Source organism: Prionailurus viverrinus, chromosome E2 (genome assembly GCF_022837055.1).
Source record: "Prionailurus viverrinus isolate Anna chromosome E2, UM_Priviv_1.0, whole genome shotgun sequence".
Taxonomy (NCBI): domain Eukaryota; kingdom Metazoa; phylum Chordata; class Mammalia; order Carnivora; family Felidae; genus Prionailurus; species Prionailurus viverrinus.
Window position 1 is genome coordinate 20,604,870 of NC_062575.1, and position 18,440 is coordinate 20,623,309.

The 18,440-nt window shown below is 51.4% G+C and overlaps 1 protein-coding gene and 1 long non-coding RNA gene across 2 annotated transcripts in view; one reads left to right on the forward strand and one right to left on the reverse strand.

The window, feature by feature from the left end:
* The window catches only part of BEAN1 (brain expressed associated with NEDD4 1), a 34,688-nt gene extending 22,201 nt beyond the window's left edge, over positions 1-12,487 (reverse strand). Inside the window, exons 1-2 of the mRNA XM_047835357.1 lie at positions 12,434-12,487; positions 2,600-2,706 (exon numbers count right to left, since the gene is read on the reverse strand). Of these exons, the coding sequence (XP_047691313.1) occupies positions 2,600-2,624 (25 nt within the window). The 5' untranslated portion in view covers positions 2,625-2,706; positions 12,434-12,487. The remainder of the gene's footprint in view (positions 1-2,599; positions 2,707-12,433) is intronic.
* LOC125152844 (uncharacterized) lies at positions 878-4,672 on the forward strand. Its single transcript, XR_007147337.1, has 3 exons — positions 878-1,069; positions 3,976-4,101; positions 4,225-4,672. It is a non-coding gene; the product is annotated as an uncharacterized LOC125152844 (long non-coding RNA).
* Positions 12,488-18,440: the final 5,953 nt, after the last annotated feature.

Genomic DNA, 18,440 nt, shown 5'->3' on the forward strand with positions numbered 1-18,440 from the left:
TAAATAAATAAATAAATAAACTTAAAAAAGAGGTATGGGCTGCCCAGGGGAGACAGGCAGCAAAAGGCAGAAGAAGGAATCTGAAGGTGGGCAGAAACCAGGCTGGGAAAGAGCCTTGGAAGCTGCTGGCCTAGAAGCTTCAGCTGAAAGCAGAGAGGGGATGAGAAGGTCTAGAGTGTGTGCAGGGGGAAGGCCAGGGGTGAGGCTTGGGCCCCAGCATCCCGGGGCAGGCACGGCAAGAATCCACCCTCCCCCACTGCCAAAGGACACCACCAGTGGACAGTGAGAGGAGGACCAGATGGCTAGAGGGGCCGGAAGAGAACCCAGAGGGCTCAGGGTCAGGGAATGAAAGGGAGAAGTCTTCAAGAAAGCTGAAGTGACCAACAGGGAGAACTGGAAGCTACAGAATGGGTTTAGTGACACAGAAGTCAATGGGATGTGTGGTGGGGGTGCAGAAGCCAGACTGAAGTGGGCTGGGGTTGCTGAAAGGAGGGGCAGTGAACACTTTCCAGAGGAAAGGGAAGGAGTCAGACTGGAAGACATAAGAAAAATCTGGCAGAGAAGGAGAGGGATGATGGAGGAAGGGGTAGGTCTGGACAGCCCCACAGTGCTGGGCCTGTCATTGCCAGGGACCCCTTCTCCGTAAAATCTGAACAGATCCCAACCTATATATAGATGTGAGTAGAGCTGCACTGGCTGAAGCAGTGGGGTGGGGTGGGGTGGAGGGGTGAGGGTTCTGCCCGCACATGTGCCCCTTGCTTTCTGTGGAGGCTCACAGCAGCCCCGAGCTCCCAGAGCCCACTGGCCTCAGACCACCCCTTCATCTTACAAAGGAGGACTGGCCAGCCAAAGCCATGGGGAGAATCCGATGGCACAGTCAGGAGCTTCAGCTCCTCCCCCATCCACTGCTTTCAGCACCTCATCCAGAGTGTTTAACTATACATTTATTCATTCAACAGACATTTATTGAGTGCTTACTGCATGCCAGGCACTGGGCCTGTAGGGATGTGTAGGAACTGCTTCTGAACAGCCCCGAATATCGATGACCACACCCTGTTAACCTCAGGAGGTGAGTATGCAGAGGGCTGTCCTGTGCCGATGGCCTCTGTTTATGCAGACAGGCAGGGCTTTGCGGGGTCTGGCTTGACCCCAGAAAGTTCTGGAATGCGCTCTACACTCAGCAACCCAGTTTAACTCTTTACCAGCCTTCTCCATTCCCAGCTGCTCAAGGGGGTGAGGATGTGGCCATTCTAGCCCTCTGTGGGGCAGGTGTCCCTGGGCTCCAACGTGTCCCTGAATGGGTAGCCTTCTTACCTGGCCTGAACTTGGGCTCCGATTTCCTGATTATGCCGCAGCAGCAGTGACAACAGTAATAGTAATTTACTGAGCTTGTACTAGTACCACCCCCCAACACCGCTCCTGGGACAATGAATCCCACCAGCCCCTTCTTCCCCAGGGCATACCTCGTGATGGCCCCACCCCAACGGGATACACCAGCTTCCTCTGCCCGCCCCCAGCAGCAGTCCCTTGAGGTTCAAAGGTTTCACAACTGAGGTTTCTACCATTTAGAAGAGAGGACCCCAACCCGAAGCAGTGACATGTAACCAGTGGTGCACATTAGAACAGACATTGGTGAGTGGGGGTGAGGGATTAGCTAGAGTGAGCACGGTAGAGGGGGAGATGACAAATAGATAGAGGAGGGCTAGGGCGAGGCCCTTGATTTCACACAGACTCATAGTCCTGACTCATCAAGGAGAAGGGATGGGGGGGGTGTTATGCAAGTCCTCCCAAGTGGCACCAAGTGATGACGGTTTTGGGGGGGCACAGGGGATATCACAAGAGAAAGCAGGTGGCTGCCATGGGGACAGGTAAAGGGGACGCCACAGTAAGGGTGGGAGCATGAGTCAGTGAAGGTGGGGCTGGTGGAGACTAAGGGAGCTGCAGCCTCGAGCCCCAGGGGTACACCTGACTGAGCCCATTGCCTGAACTCATGGACATCAGGGAGCCAAGACATGAATGTTATGGACAAAATCATCTCAAGGCTCCTGCAGATTAAATGAATTAATTAGTAAATGAGGGGCTTCAGGAAAGGTTTCCTTAGGACAGTGAACTCCAAGGAGTGTGTTCTGGAGCGCCCATCCCGTGAGACCCTCCTTGTGGTCAAATTTGGGAAGGCCACTGGGCTTTCGCTTTCCTATGGCAGCCTCACAACACACATCACCACATTAAAGGCTCTGAAAAGTCCTGTGGTAACAAAAGCTACTTAACTTGTCTCCCTCAGCATTTCCCACATTCATTTGGCCACAAAATTAAAAAAAAAAAAAAAAAAAAAAAAAAAAATCCCGTTAATATCCCTCAGAGGAATCCCGACCCACACTTTGTCAAGTGCTGATACAGAGGGATTGGTAAAAGTGGGATGTCTCTTCTGTGTCAGGGGTCTTCTGTGTTGCCCTCCCCCCACCCATCATATCACATCAGCCCCTGATCAGACCCTTGGGGCTCTTTGGCTAAACATCCTAGAAACATTCTCTGCAAACTTGACTCTAAGCCCGGCCCTTGCCTGGCCCCGAGCCATGAAGGATGTGAAGAGAAGACTTACAGGGGCAGGGGCGTTTGAAGGACATGTAATCCTTGGAGCAAAATAGCGGAGCCAGCCTGCCCACTTGTACAGTTCCAACTTCTTGTAGAAAAGGATCCTCCGCTCACCTGCAGAAACACAAACAGACAGGTGATGGGGTGCCCACATGGTACCCACTGACCCTGTGAGCTTGGCATTCAGGTCCCTGGGCTGTTAACCTCTGGGGAAAGGGTGGTGACTGTGACAGCATGTGCCCAGTCTGGGCAGGGGTCTGAGGGAGCTCTGGGTGGCGGAGTGTGGGGGTTCTGGGGCAGGGGTGGGGCAAATGCATGCTGGGGTGTCAGTGGTGGGTGGAGGGGGGAATATCTCCTCTGGGTGGACCCTTAAACAGGAATGAGAGATACCCTAGTGTTCTCCTGTCTCATGAACCTGCTTAGGACAATTGCAATAGATCATGGCATTCTGAGCATTTTATACCTGGAAGGACCCTTAAAGACCAGCCCAATGTCCTCATATCACAGAAGGGGAACAGACGTAGAAAGGGTAAGGTGCCAGTTCAAGGTCCTAGAGCTGGCTTTGGAAGGGTATTCAGAGTTTGCCTAACTGAAACCTTATTATTATTACTATTATCCCAACACTTTTAAGGGGATGATGCTCTTTTCATTCCCATTTTATAAATAAGGAAGTTGAAGCTCAGAGGTTATGTAGCTTGTCCAAGGTCACACAACTTCTAATTACAGGCTGGGACTAGAACCCAGGTCTTTTTTACCCCAAAGCCTCCATCCATTGTCAGCAAGCATATCACTTGGAAGGCACCTAATAAAGGCCAAGAGAATGAAAATGTCTCTTCCCCAATCTCCCTGCCTCCCCTCCCCTTCAACCTTAAACTTGGTGTGACACCTGAATGAGCAGCAAGGGTCACTCTAACACCCATTTGCAAGAGAGGAAACATTTTCAAAAAATGCCCCAGCCTCCTGTGCTGGTTCTGTCTCTCCCAAGCTCCAAGTGACATGGGGCTGTATGAACAGCAGGGAGATACAGTTATTTTGTAGGGAGTGTGGTCACTAGACTTGCAGAAACCAAACTGCACCTTTGGGGGTTGCTGAGCAGGAACTGTGGATGTGGAGTTTGGTGGGTTCCTGTGGGGGAGAGACAACAGGAACCAACAGGAAACAGCCTGGCCCCTCTGGGTCCCAGGAGGCAGTTGACCTCCCTGATCCTGGGGGTGACACTGTGGACAGAGCTTTTGTCTAGGACTCAAGTCCCAAGATTCCCACCCTTGTTTCCCTCAGGAACCCTTTTCATTATATACAGTTTTTCCTCCAAATGGGTTCCATGTTTTGATGGAGACCATTGGCCAAATTGCACTGATTAATAACACTTTTTCTATTTAATAGATGAATCCAAGACCTATCTTTGGAGAGCCTGAACTCAGAAGTCCAAGTCCTGCCACTTCCTGGAGTGTGCCTTTAGGCACAGTACTTCACCTGTCTGAGCTGCAGTGTCCTCAGGGGGAAATCAGGGTAGGGCACTTCACTGGCTTTGAGGATGGGGGCGGGGTATGTATGTCATGTTCATTCTGTTGTCCGAGGGGGTCAGGGGGAGGGAGCCATTGCTGCCACTGACCCTGGGGTCCCTCTCTCCAGATGGCTCCTTGCGGCTCAGTCTTCTGGGTGTGAACCCCAGGTGGCCTGATGCATATTCCCCATCCCTACAGAAACCCACAAGAGTTTTGATGGGGGAATGGAAGGTAGGATGTGATCTTCCTAGGCCCGGTAGAGAAGTCTCTCTGGCATGGCAGGCTGCTTGGGGAACTGTGATTTCACACCAGAAAATTCTGAAGAGTCTCAGGGCCTGGGATCTATACTTTCTAAAATACATGTGTGTACATGTATCTGTGTTCACGTTTGTGGGTATGCCCGTGTGCACTGTGGCCACGTGTGTGTCTGGAGGGAGACTTAAGCAGGCTGACAGGCCATCTTTCATGCTGCTTCCAGAGAGGTCTTTCTTAAAGGCACAATGGATCGTGTCATTCTTTTGCCGAAAACCCTTCCATAAATCCTCAGTGTCCCTAGGAAAATGAACTGGCTTCTACCACTACCTCCACCGCCCTGGTGCTCTGCCTGCCTCTCTAGTGAACTGGCGTAATGTGAGTGCTTAATAAAAATATGCTGCATGTACACTTCCTGTAGGGTCACCGTGGTGGCTCCTGACGCTGTAGAGGGTGCTGCCCACCCTCTAAACTCCAAGGGGTTGTCTCCAAGGTCTTGCTTCTCCTAGAGGCCCCCTGTACCCCCTCTTTCCTCCTTGTGGGCCCTGTGATTCTGAGGTGAAGGTTGAGACAGCATGGGGTGTGGGGGAGGTGGGAGATGGGCTGCCTAGGGCAGGGGCCAAGAACCCTCGCATTGTATATTTTGTGGTCAGTTTGGATGTTTGGCAGACTATGTGTAAGTTTCCAAATGGCTCAAGAGGCTGGCAACGGGCTGGGTCACATAGACATTTGTGTATATGGAAGCATTCTGGGCACTCCAGCTTTTCAGGTGTGACCCACACTCACCAAACACCTGCTTGCGCCAGATGACATCATCAACATTATTGCAATGTTCCCTGATGTGGGTAATACCATTTTCATTTTGCAAATGAGAAAACTGAGGCTCAATGACTTGATCCACCCATTGTCACAGAGAAAAGATGGTGGAAGGGCTATGCGGGAGGGATCTTGTCCCCCAGTGTTCCTCAGTTACAGCAGGGACACCCTACAGAGATCTGACACCCTGGGTGTCACCCCACCCAGGGCTCTGGCTGGCCAGCTTCTTGGACACACTGGGTCTCTCATGCCATTTCCGTGGCACGCCTTTCCTTTCCTCTCCACCTGGCAAACTCCCATGTGGCTGTCATCACACGGCTGAAGAAACCTCTTCAGTGAAGTCGTCTTTGACTGCTGGAGACAGAATAGCCATTCTGGCTATGCCTCCACAGCACATGGACATCCTTCCAGGATGACTTTGGTTCTAACTTGTTCCAGATTGTTAGCTTCTTGTGGGTATGGAGGGCCAGTGTGGCCTCTGGGAACTCACTCGGGGCTGGGCACATTTAAAAGTATGTGGATTCTAGAACAAATCCACCTTGGCCTGATGTCAGCATAGGACTGCAGTGTTGAAGCTGCCTTTTAATGATGCTCAACTTCCTGAGGAAAAGGACGCCCATGTAAGGAACTGAGATGCTCCCCGACATCGTGGGTGACAATGATGCTGACGTTAGCTAGGGTACCATTCCCTGCATCATGTAACTCAGTCTGCACTTCACATACATCTTCTTGCTGCATTCTCCCAGCATTCCTGGATTGCATCAGTTTATTCAAATATTTACCAAGCACCTAGGGTGTGTCCCACAAAACCCTTGGAAAACAAAAGAAGGGGCTTTTAGGGTCCTAAAACAGCAATCTCAACCTTACTGTTTCCTCCTCCCCTCCCCCACTTGTGGATTTCAACATGAGGACCTACAGGAAAACCATTTCATGGTGGCATCAGACCCTCTGCTTGGGTGGAGCTTTGGTTGGGTTATCAAGACAAAGGAACTGGATGTCAGGTATCTATGTGTGCAAGTACCCACCCCGCTCTCCCCACATGTGACCAGAGCTGCTGTGAGGACACAGTGATGGGGGTAGTGGATGGCCAGGTTCGTCACGAATAGTCTGAGATTGTGCTTTGCTGGGCGAGGTGTTCCGGAGCAGGGACTGCAGGAGTGGGGGTTGGGCTTGGACCCACTCTCAGGTCACGTCTCCCCCCTGCCCGCCTGTCTCGGAGCCCAGCATCCGAGGCGAGGCGCGTTCCTGCCTGTGACTCATCTGCGACTGTATTGTCTGGCTAGAAATCGGAGGGCGGGCGGCGGCGGCACTCCAGGCTCTGAAGTGGCTTAATGGTGTGCGGCAAGTCCACGTCACTCCCATTCCGCCTCACGTCCCCGCTCCCAGAATACCTCGTCTGGGGCCCACTGCGACACTCAGACCTGGGCAAATGCGTATGTGGTTGAGGGGGGGCGGCGCCGCGCCCCTGGCGGGCAGAGCTGGGCTGGCGGAGCCGGCTGGCGCAGTGTGCAGGGGCGGCACGGCGCATGCGCGGCAGTCGGACCCGGGAGGGTTCTGCGGCACCGCGGTAGACAGCGGACAGCGAGGGGCCGCAGGAGTGGGCTGGCCTGTGGAAGAGGCCACGTGACTCCGTGACGCTGATGCGGCACTGGCTCTACCGCAGTCACGTGTCGTCAGCCCAGGGGATCTCAAAACAAACCCCCCATTTTGCAGATGTCAACACTGAGATTCAGAGAAACGAAGGGGGTTGGGTGAGATCATGAGCTCCCGGCCCCAAGACTACCCTTTGGAAGATTTTAAGCAGGGGAATTGCACGGTCACCTTTTAAGAAGGTCTCCCTGGGCTCAGTGAGGAGTGGGGACCAGGGGTTGGAGGCAGGTGACAGGGGAGCAGGGAAGCTGTGGTAGGAGATGATGGGCTTAAATGAAGGCGATGGTAAATGGAGCAAAGTGAGAGGCTACATTCTTTGGTTTGACAGTATTTATTCAGAGCCCCTTGTGAACCACGTTTTGGGTGCTGAGAATAGAGAAGTGAAGCAAACACTGACTGCCTGTCCTCACCAAGCTTCCTGCTAGTGGAGGAGACACACATATAATGGTGGTGTTTGTTAGATAGCAGTAAGGGGAGGAACAGAGGCAGTGTGTATGTGGAGACTGAACATTTAGATATAGTGGCTGCAGAAGGCCTTGGTGAGAGGGTGATCTGTAAGCGAAGACTGGAGCAAGGGAGCTAGCTGGGTGAACAGCTGGGTGGGTATGTGGGAGAAGGGTGTCCCATGGTAGAGGGACCAGACAGAAAGCTCCTGGGCAGGAGCATGCTGGGTGGGTTTGAGAAATAGGGCGGTTTGTGTAGGGGATATTTAAGAAGCAGGACAGATGGATCAGATGTAGAGGGTGAGGAAGAGGGAGCCTTAAAGATGGTTCCCTGTGTCTGCTTGGGTGTCTGTAGGTGTGGGGGGAGGGGGGATGGTGGAGAAATGGAGGCCCTTCCAAAGGTGGGTGAGATGGAGACTCCAGATCTAGACAGGCCAGGTAAGTACTGGTTCTTTCTGTCCTAACCACAGTACATGCTCAGGGACTGTTTACTGAATGAATGAATGATGCCATAACAGAGATTCCATGAACCTGTGGGTGTGCAGGTGATTGCCCAGAGCCAGAAGAAAGTCAGAGATTCTGGACTGTGCTGAGACACACTGATCTTAAAAGGGTTGCATCTACCTCACCAGGCAGGGGGCTAATTTCTGGGGCTGCGGGGGGAGGGGGGTCCCCAGGTGGCAGAAAACCTTCCTCCTCTGCAGGAAGGTCTTTATATGAGGCTGGTACCCAGCTGGTGTCTTTCCCAATGGAGAAGAACATTACTTGGCAAGTAGCCTTCTGTAGAATCAACTGCTACCTCCTTCCTCACTGCCACCAAGGTACAACCTCTAAGGGTTGATGTACTGTCTACCTGCATAAACCAGTCCATCTACAAACTGGCAAATAGGTCTGGCCAAGTGGGTAGAGAAGCATGATTTAAGGCTCAGGAAAAACCACACAGAGGGCACCACAAAGCATTATTTATGGCAGTGAAACACGAGGGATAACCTCACTGTCCAATAAGAGGATAGGCTGAGAAAATTATAATGGAGTAATATATAGCCATGAAATAATAGTTTTAAAGACGTTTTAATAACACAGGTAAAGACTTTTAGTGGAATGTTAAGAAGGAAAAAAGACCCAGGTTATATATAAAAAGGCAGGTTACAGAACTCTGCATACAACATGATCCTTATTTTGTAAAAGAAAAAAAACCTAAAGAAAATATTCATATATAGAAAAATTTGGGGAGGAAATAGATGCAAATATTCACCGTCATTGGGCTCTCTGGGCAGTGGTGGGGTTGAGGATTTTTGTGTTTTACATTTTTTATGATTTTCCAAATTTTCTACAATGAACATGTATTTTATAATCTGAAAAATCAATAAAATGAAGATTTGAAAAAACCTTTCATGCTAACAAAGAATAATTAAGTGATAAGTCAGTGATAGTTAATTGAAAAATTTTAAAGCTAACTTAATTGCCTTTGACCATGCCATTTGTTATTGTAAAGATTAAAAAAAAATAACTTGTCTTTGAACTTACTGGTAAGGAGCTTTATTAAAATGTTAGGTAAATAATTTCCATTTTTTTAACCCTCATCAAAATTTCCCTGGCTCTTGAGCAAGTCCTATTTGCCAAATTTTTGAGGGAATGGTTTCTGCCACAAACCTTAATGTTTTATTTTCAGGCAAGCTATACACTTGGCAAAAATAATAACAATAGACCTTATGTTTGTAAAACACTTTATAATTTGCAAAGCATACTAAGTGCTGGGTACTATTCTAGGCTCTGAATATAGGAGATATCATCATGAACAAAATGGTTAAAAGTCCCTGCCTTTGGGGAATTGATATTGATGAGAGTAGACAATAAACAAATGAATATGATATAGAGGTGTTAGAGGTGATAGTGCTATGGGAAAAAAATGGAGAGGAGTGATAGGGAATAAATTGGGGGGGGGGGGTTGCTCTTTTAAATCAGTTTGATTACTGTTAGAATACAAAACATGAAGGTGTCTCTAAAAATTCTCTGGCCCGTGGACAGTTAACATGAGGTATAAAATGATTGATGATATCCCTGGAGGAAGCATTCCAATAACTAATTACACATCATCTAAGATACAATGTGCTAATTATCAATTTTATAAACTCATAAAATTATGATGAGTCATAGGGATGTTTTAAGTATTCTATACTTAGCAACGTTAGATAGCCCTTAACCTTTCCCAGCCTCAGTGTTCTCATCTATAAAATGGGGACAATTTCAGTACCTAAATCAGAGGACTGTTGTCGGAATCCAAAGAGAAGTGCTTATGCATGGAAAACAGTATGTGTTCAGGATATGTTCATAATGCAGATGCAGCAAGGCCACTGGGAATGGTCCATCTGACACTGCCACGTGTTTCCTGTATATTACTTCTTCAGTCCCCACAAATGTAATGGGAGGTACATAATATTTGTTCCCACTTTCAAGAGGAAATTGAGGCTCTGAAAGGTAAATCTTCTGCCCAGAATCCTATGCTCTAAGCCTAGGCAGTTGGCTCCAAGTAGCCATGTTCTCAGCCATAGCTCCATTTTGTGCTCACTTGCCCAGGGGCTCCAGAAGCCCTCCTGGCCTCAGTTTCTACATTTAGGAGGCTGAGAGCAGATTTAGACTTTCCCACCTCTTACCTTGTGCTCTGAGCACTTCCAGGGCAAAGGCTTCAGGTAATAGGCCAGAATGTGTCTGTTTATTCCCAAAGACTTAAGATAATGTCCATATCTCCATCACGTTCCCTGTGGGCTGTGATCCAAAAACTGAGGTGGACCAGGAGATACTCACCTCCTAATGAGTTCCTGATTAACTCTTTTGGGAAGAAGAGGAGTGAGAATTATGGAAGATGCAGGGATGTGACACCCAAGTGGGCGAATGGGGGCGGGGTACATAGGAAGAAGAGCAAGGGGGTTTCTGTATAGAAGGAGCCCATTCTCCCTATATTACCAAGTCCCCATCAGGCAACGTGTGGACAGACTCACCCCTCCCCTGCCCTGTTCTGGGCAGATGGGCCACAGGTGGCCAGGACAAGCATGGATGTCCACAAGCTGGACCTTTGTTTTCTTCTCAACAGTGCTCCTGGCACCTACACCCTCCATGCCACCTGAAAGATCCCAGCATCCTCCCCTAGATCCTGGGCCTCGCCTGCTCTACTCTGAACCCGAGACCCCAGCTGCACAGACAGGGAGATCTCTTCCTGGGGACCTTCCAACTCTGAAGTTCTAACCTCTTGGTCAGCCCTGGCTCCATTTCCTCCCCAAGGTTCATCATTTCTGGTGCGTCCTGGCTCAATGGGCTGGATGGTCAGCATGGAAACAGGGTTGGGACCCCTCAGACCTGCTGTCTCCTTGCCCTGGCGGCTGCTCCCCCTGCTGCTTTCTGCTGCCTGTCTGAACCATCACTACTGGAACATCCATGCCACCTGACAGCCTGATGGCTCCTCAGGGAAAGCAATCCTCCCTGCCCCACCCCCTCCCAAACCGCGGAGTGGAGAGAGGTGTGCAGAATTCCCTTGCACCCACTGTGAGAGATGCGTGAGAAGCCCTGCACCGGGGCAGCAGACATCAGCCAAGGGCAAAAGAAAAGCCAGTCAGATACAGTCTTTTCCATCCTGGATGGATATGGTGTGGTAGGGAGGAGAAAGCCCGGCCAGGCAGTAGGAAGCTTTGGGGAGGAGGGAATGTCTGAGAAAGGGCAGGCCCCAAGTTTTGCATCACAATTAGATGTCAACAAGGCCTTGAGGGGATTCAAAGCCCTCCGCAAAGGGGGGTTGGCGGGGGTCTAGTCCCCGCCATCTCAGGCGAATTCACTGTTTTCAGCATCTACTGGTGCTGGACACTTCATCAAATGACACCTGTAGCCAACCTGATCTGAGTCCTGGCTGTGTGCCAAGCACCATGGTAGCCGCCGCCCCCACCCCCACCCCCCTGCCAGCAGCATCTCATTTAATCTTTTCAACACGCATTCCCCGTGTTTCAGATGGGGAAACTAAGGCTCAAGAGAGGTTAAGTGTCTTGTCTCAGGTCACACAGCTAGGAATAGGAAGTCAGTCAAGACCATACTGTAGTACCAAAGCCCTTAAACATTCTGCTCACAACAGAATCTTGCCTACTAGTCAGCGGAGGAAACTGAGGCACAGGAGGTGAAGTCAGGGTGTTTGAGGAGAGGGTCTAGAGGGGCATCCTCAAGACAGGTGCCCATGGGACTGTGTGGGTCTAGACCAAGGATCAGTCTCCTGGAGCCCCTGCCTCTCACACCTGTCACTTATGCCGTCGCCTTCCCTGCCACCCCCGCTTGGCCACCCCCACTGACACCCGGGTGGGATCAAAAGGGCAGCCCTAGGTCTTCTGCGCCAGCCTCCAGACCGCAGAGCCGGGGGGGGGGGGGGGGGGGGGGGGAGTGGGGAGGTGGGGAGGAAAGGCTGCGCGAGCCAGCCAGGGGGTGGGGTGGGCACTACCCAGCTTCCGAGGGCTCTTGGGGAGAGGCGACTGTGGCCCTTCGAGCTGCGCAGCCAGCCAGAGCAGCCGCCTCGGACTCAGCCTCGAGTCCCATTTACCGCGCAAGCGAAAGTCTGCCCCAAAGCTAGAGAAGGTGCGGCGGGGCCGCCCCCTCTCCCACCTTTGGTGCTGAGATAGGCGTCGAAGCGGGGGCTTGGCTAGGGTGACCCGCCCGTCGGAGGGTCAAACTTCCTGGCTCAGGGGTGGGGGTTGGTTTTAGCTTCAAACTCCGCAAAGCCGGGAGCCCCTTCCCTCTTCCACCCCGTCCAAAAGTGCGTCCTAGTTTCCCCTTCTTGGGTGGGTTGCTCAGGGGTCCTGAAACCGAGGGTGCGGGACGGGGGAGGCTCTCTTGTGCCCCCCCCCCCAACAGGAGGTGGATGCTCCGAGAGACCCTCCCTTCCCTGTGGCTATCGGGCGTGCTCAAGGGGTAGTCTTGGCCCGGCCGGAGACGCGCGGGCCGGGGGCGGGAGTCTGGGGATCCCATTCGGAGCGCGCTGCGGTTCGTCTTCGGACCGCCGGTCCGCCCTCCTGGCGCGCCAAGGCTCTGCGCGGGGCGCCCCAGCTGTGTGCGTGCGCCGGGGCCGCCACAGAGCTCGGGGAAGGGGGCCGGGACCCCCTACCCGCCCCTCCCCAGCACCGCCCCCGGCCCAACGCCCCTTACTCGGCTTAGCCGCCTCGCTCCGCTCCGCGCGCCGCAGTGCCGGCTCCAGCTTCGGCTCCAGCTCGGTTTCCCGCTCTGGCTCCGGCTCGGGCTCGGGCTCGGGCTCGGGCTCCGGCTCTGACTCCGGCTCCGGCTCCGGCTCCCGCTCCCGCTCCCGCTCCTGCTCTGGTTCCCGCTCGGATGCCTCTGCGCTCTGGCTCGGGCTCGAGCTCGGGCTCGGGCTCGGGCTCGGGCTCGAGCTCGGGCGTCGCGGGGGGCGCGCCGCTCCGCCTCTGCTTGCTCGTCGCGCAGGGGCGGGGCGGGTGGGGCGGGGCCGGGCCGAGCGGACCTGCTGCCCGCGATCCCCAGCGGAGGCGGCGGCGGCGGCTTCTCAGCCCCAGTCCCAGCCCTGCCCTGCCGCAGCCCCGCCCGCTTGCCCGTCGGCCCTGCGCCGCCGCCCAAGCCAGAGCCGTCCGCTCCCGGGCCCCCTAGGCGGCGCGCCTCCCTGGCCTCAGCAGCGCTGTGTGGCGGCTTCGGGGCTTCAGCAGCTCTGGGCCGCGGCCCGGGTCATCCCTGTGATGGGGGGACGCGGGAGGGGGAAGGGCCGAGCCGCGCCCCTCTGTGCGCAGCCACCCCGACACCCACGCAGCTGCAGGCGGGACGGGCGCGGCTGGGAGACCAGCCTGTCAGACGGACAGGCGTGTGTAGAGAATGACATACAGACAGGTGGGAGCAGAGAAGGACAGACACACAGACATGTGCAGAGAAGGGTAGACAATGGCATGTGCAGGGAAGGACGGCCAAACAGTTTGGTCAGAGGAGAAACTGGGCACTTGGTAGTGGTGGTGGGGGACCCTGTCACAGCCAGTGGGAGGGGCAGCCTAGACTGGAAGGGCCTCTGCTCCCAGTTGACGGCAGATGAGTTCTGAGGCATGGCATGTTGGGATGTCAGGTAGGGCCGGCTGAAGCCTTCCTCTCCTGAGCCATCAGCTTGCCCATTTCCTTTGCCCCTCGCCCCACTCCGTGCCCTCTGTACCCTCCTCCCTGCAAACCCAGGCACAGAGCTTGGTCCTGGCAGATGGACCTGCTCTGTCCACACCGTATTCTGGGGCCTTGGACAAGTCCGGGTCATCCTCCTGATTTCATTACAATAGAGCTCCTGTTTACTGCACCCCTGCTACCTTGTGGTGCTTTCTAGTTATTTACATCTCCCCTGCTTGACTGGGAGCCCCAGGAGGGAAACCCCTGGGGTCCTTGCACAGAGCCTGCACTCTAAATTTGATGAATGAATTAATGAAATACCTTGTTGATAACTCTCAACAAACTCCCATTTTGTTGATGGTGGCTTGAAAGTGGTTCTCAAAAGGACAACATGAGGACAAAAGAGCTATACATGTTTATGATCAAACTTGGAGAAGTGAAGAAGCCATGGGATAGCTCTGAAGAGAAGCCAAGCCCCACTGGTACGGCAGAAGCGTGGGGACAGAGCAGGCTCTGGGGGAGAAAACAAACCTCACTCCCAGTTCTGCTACCCATCATGTCTTGCGCATCCCTGGGTGGAGGGGCAGAGGGACCTATATGATCTAGTGCCTTCCCTTATGAGGACAGTTCCCAGTCTTCTTTGGTAATTGTTTACTCTGGGCTCTGCCTACTCTACCCCTCCACCCCCGACAAGGAGAGGGTAGGACCCAGGCTGGGGGATTCCAGCTTCTCTGGGGTTGTTATGGGGGCATATGTGCCCCCATGGATGGGGGATGGATGAATAAATAAAGGACTAGAGAAAGGAGGGGACAGGCCAGGGCCGAGAGCTAGGATTAGAGGTTCTAGGACTTCCAGGCCAGGACTGTGCCCACTGCACAACCTGATAAAGGTGACCTTGACCTTCCTGAGCAGACACCTTGCAGATGATCTTTGCAGGATGGATATTCTGGTTGTTAGTGGTTTTACCTGTGAGCTGTCCAATGGCAAGACTATGTGTATGTGTCTTGTGGGGTGGCACTTTGAATTAGAACTTGTGGAAGGCTCTAACCTTTAAGAGTTCATTCCCCTCCACCCTCCATTTGAACACGTGGTCCGACAAATCTGACTTATTCTTCACATTGGAATCCAGAACTGGTTTCCCCTGGGCTTAGTGGTGTTGAGTCTAGCTTTGCATCCGCAAATACATGTTAGTGTGGGACATTTGTGAAACATCAAAAGGCAAAGGAAGAACATAAGAAGTGGTCACTGTTAATACTGAGGTTTCTTTTTCTTTCCTTGTCATTGTAGAACTCTAGAAGTGTCTTTAAATGGAGTGAGCTTGCTCACTAACTCTCCTCTCTTATCCCATGACCACACATTTAATGGCTCCTTAGCATCAGATGGTTGTATTATACCTTATTTAGCCAATCCTCTATTGCTGGGCGCTTAGTTTGTTTCTAGTTTTTTGCATGTCAAGACAATACTGCGATGAACATCCTCATGGGTAAGTTTGTGCATGTCCATGATTATTCTTTATTTCAATGGATATATCCATAGATTTTTGAGGCTTTCTCCTAGATGGGGTCAGACTTGCAAGAGGGGCATCTCCTGGGCACCAAAGAAACACAGTGGTGTTTAGAGTCTGCTTGACCAAGGGGGAGGGGTAGGGAGGCTGGAGGGAGGAAGCTTTCAGAAGTCACACAGTGACAGTGAAGTACCCAGAGAGTCCTCAAGAGCCAGGCTAAGGGGATTTGCCCTAGAGTGTGCTCTGTATTACCCCTGTCACTCACAGACTATGGTTAACTTATTGATTCTATTATTGGGGGAAATCTTTTGATACTAGTGTTGTGCAGGGGAGGGGGAAAACCTGTCAGAATGGTCTGGCTCGTGTGTGGGTATCTGTCTAAAAATCCATTACCCCTTTCGGGAAAGTTCTCTTGCTGGTGTATCCTTTATACAGAATTATGTCAAAAGCATCTTCCCAGCCTTGAATTACATTACAAAGGGCCCTGCTCCCTGGATTGCCTTGGCTATGTGTGGTGGAGAGCACACCATGCTCTAAAATGGAGAGGAGGGGGTGCTTGAGTGGCTCAGTGGGTTGGACGTCTGGCTCCGGCTCAGGTCATGATCTCGCGGTTTTTGAGTTCGAGCCCCGCGTCAGGCTCTGTGCTGACAGCTCGGAGCCTGGAGCCTGCTTCGGTTACTGTGTCTTCTCTCTCTGCCCCTCCCCAACTTGTGCTCTGTCTCTCTCTGTCTATCAAAAATAAATAAATGTAAAAAAAAATTTTTTTTAATAGAAAGGAGGTAAGGGAGGGAAACCTATCCCACCAGATTTTCAAAGACTTTTCCTCTTTTCCTTTGACTCTTGTTAAAGGCCCCCTTGACTGTGTCTTGCTGGTGTTAGGAGAGATGAAGGAAGAGGCTTGGGTTCCTGCTCCATGGGGGTGGGGTCCAGGAGCAGGGCCCTTTTAGGGTCCATGAGCCGACAAGTTCAGATTCAGGTGCTGAGGTAGAGGGAGGAAGCTCAGGGGTCAGAGCTATGTGCCAAACCTGAAGCATGTACTTCTGGAGCTGCTCCCTGCTGGGAGCTCAGAGGAGTCTGCACTGTCACCTCACTTTACAGATGAGGAGACTGAGGTCTTCTGAATTCAACTTCCTAGAGTTGCACGGTTCTTTAAGCTGCACCCAGTAAGGCGATGCAAAAATAGGCAAAAAAGATGATCAGGTGTCTTTTAAATTGAACATTAGGTGTTACTCACACGTGGTTATCTGTTTCTATAGGAGTTTGTGCCTTTCACTGTCTCTGAGCTATTTTCCTATTTCTTAAGTTGAAGAAAACGGATTGTAATGCACAATATTCTTGTCTATTGAGAGGCACATGAATGTCATCAGGTAAGGTCAATTGGTATCCTAGGGGTGGGCTAAAAGCTATACATATGGCCGTGCTTTGGATTGGCCTTTGAATTGTATATAACATCTTATTGGTTCCCTCATTAACGAATGAGTTAAAGTCTTTGATGAGTGTTCATTTATGTTGGTATAACAGTCATGATTTTATCCTTCAAAAAAATGTATCCTTTATGGATAGCGAGCTTGGAATTGCTTCCAGATGGGTCTTACACCAGAGCTTTGTCTTTAATTGGAGGCATCAGGGACTTGGGTCCTCAGAAGAGAAAGAAATTAGTGTGGGCTCAATCAATCCTAGAGGGCTTTCTGGAAGAGGGGAAAGGATTTAGAGAGGAAGGGCAGAGCCCAGGGTAAGGAAGGACTTTGTGGGCTGGTAAAGAGGCCTGTCTGAATGAAGGGTGGGCTCTGGGCACCAGATGCCAGCAGGGGTGGGGGGGGGATGGCAGGGAGAGCCTAGGTAAAGGAAGCTGCACCTGATGCTGTAGGCAACAGAGCCACCATAGGCTCCTGTGGAAGGAAGGGGCTTAATGAAATGGACTGTTAAGAAGGTTGGTTTCTGGGTTCCTAAACTCTTCTGGGGATTTCATAAGCCTTGGCCACCCTTTCTCCTGACTGGAGGGGCTGGGACAGGCTGTCCCTCTCTGTCTCCCCTATAGGATGAAAGCTGCCCTTCCAGAGCCCTAAGAGAGGTCTCCAGGTGATGAAGGATAAAAGGCAGCCAGCCCCTCCTCTGGGGGACTTAATTCTAGGCTTGCTTGAAAGTTTGTATTCACGGTAGAGCTTGATAAGGGCAAACTGGCTGAGGAGCAAGCAGGATCTGCAAAGAGACCTTTCTGCTGCTGCTCCCAATACAGTCATAACATGTCCTCATAGAGACCAGAGCTTCTGTTAGCCACACTACATGCATTATTTAATTTCATCCTCCAGTGTCTTGTAGAGGGGGACAATATTTTCTGATTTTTCATGTACAGCAAAGAGGCTTATGGAGGTCAAGTAACTTGTTCAATATCACATGGCTAATTAGGGACAGAACTCAGATTTGCACCCAAGCCTGCCTGACCCCCAAAACAAGTAAAACCAAAATTAACATGGTCCCTCCTCTGTACGGCTCACTGCCTAGAGGGTGTGACAGAGATTAACCACTGAGTCACAGAGATAGAGGTAAAGTTGCAATGATGGGACATGCCACAAGAAGCCCGTGAGAGAGTGTTATAGGAGGCATGACCCTGTAAGGGTGTGGGATGTGACAGAAGAAATGGGCAGGAGTCAGGATTGCTTTTGGTCCTAAGAGCAATGGAAGGCATTAGAATGTTTTAAACAATATTGGAGGAGTGGTGGTGGCATAATCAGACCTGAGTTTTGAAAAGGCAGCTTTATTGGCAGTGTGGAGATGGTTGAGGGCAAGACAGAATGGAAGCAGGAAGGCTGGTGAGGTGATGATCACCTTGGCGCAGGAGAGAAGCAATGGTGGCCCTGGAGATGGAAGGAAATGGACCAGTTGGCAAGAGTTGTCAGAGGTAAGGTCAACAGGACTTGGTGATGTCTTGAGTATGGGGGTTGAAGGAGTGGATAGAGTTAAGGATCATCCGTGGATTTCTAGTTGGTGAAGCTGGATGGATGGTGTTGCCATTCATTGAGGAGCAGAGTGCTGGAAGTTTGGGGAAGATGAATATGGATTTGATTTTATACATGTTGAATTTTAGGAATCATTGGTAGGTAGCAGAACTCTGAGAGCAGTCTAGGCCACAAAGATAACCTGAGGACCGAACCCCAGGCTTAGATACTCAGGCGTGGGATTGACTGATGTACCGTCTATTTACTCATGTATCCATCTATCTTCCAATGAATCCATGTGTCCTTTCTCCCATCTTCGATTATCTACCCATTTATCCACTCATTCACCCCTCTATGCTCTCCTTATCTACCTATCCCTTCTTCTACCTTCCCATCCACCCATCCATCCATCATCCATCTAACCTTCCTCTCATTTATCCCCCTGCCTATTCTCCCACACATCCACTTATTCTCCCTCCTATTCCTTTAACCATACGTACTTATTGATTCCTACTCTAGGTCCAGCACTCTGCTGTGTACTGGTGAAAGAAAGAAAAGAAAAGAAAAGAAAAGAAAAGAAAAGAAAAGAAAAGAAAAGAAAGAAAAT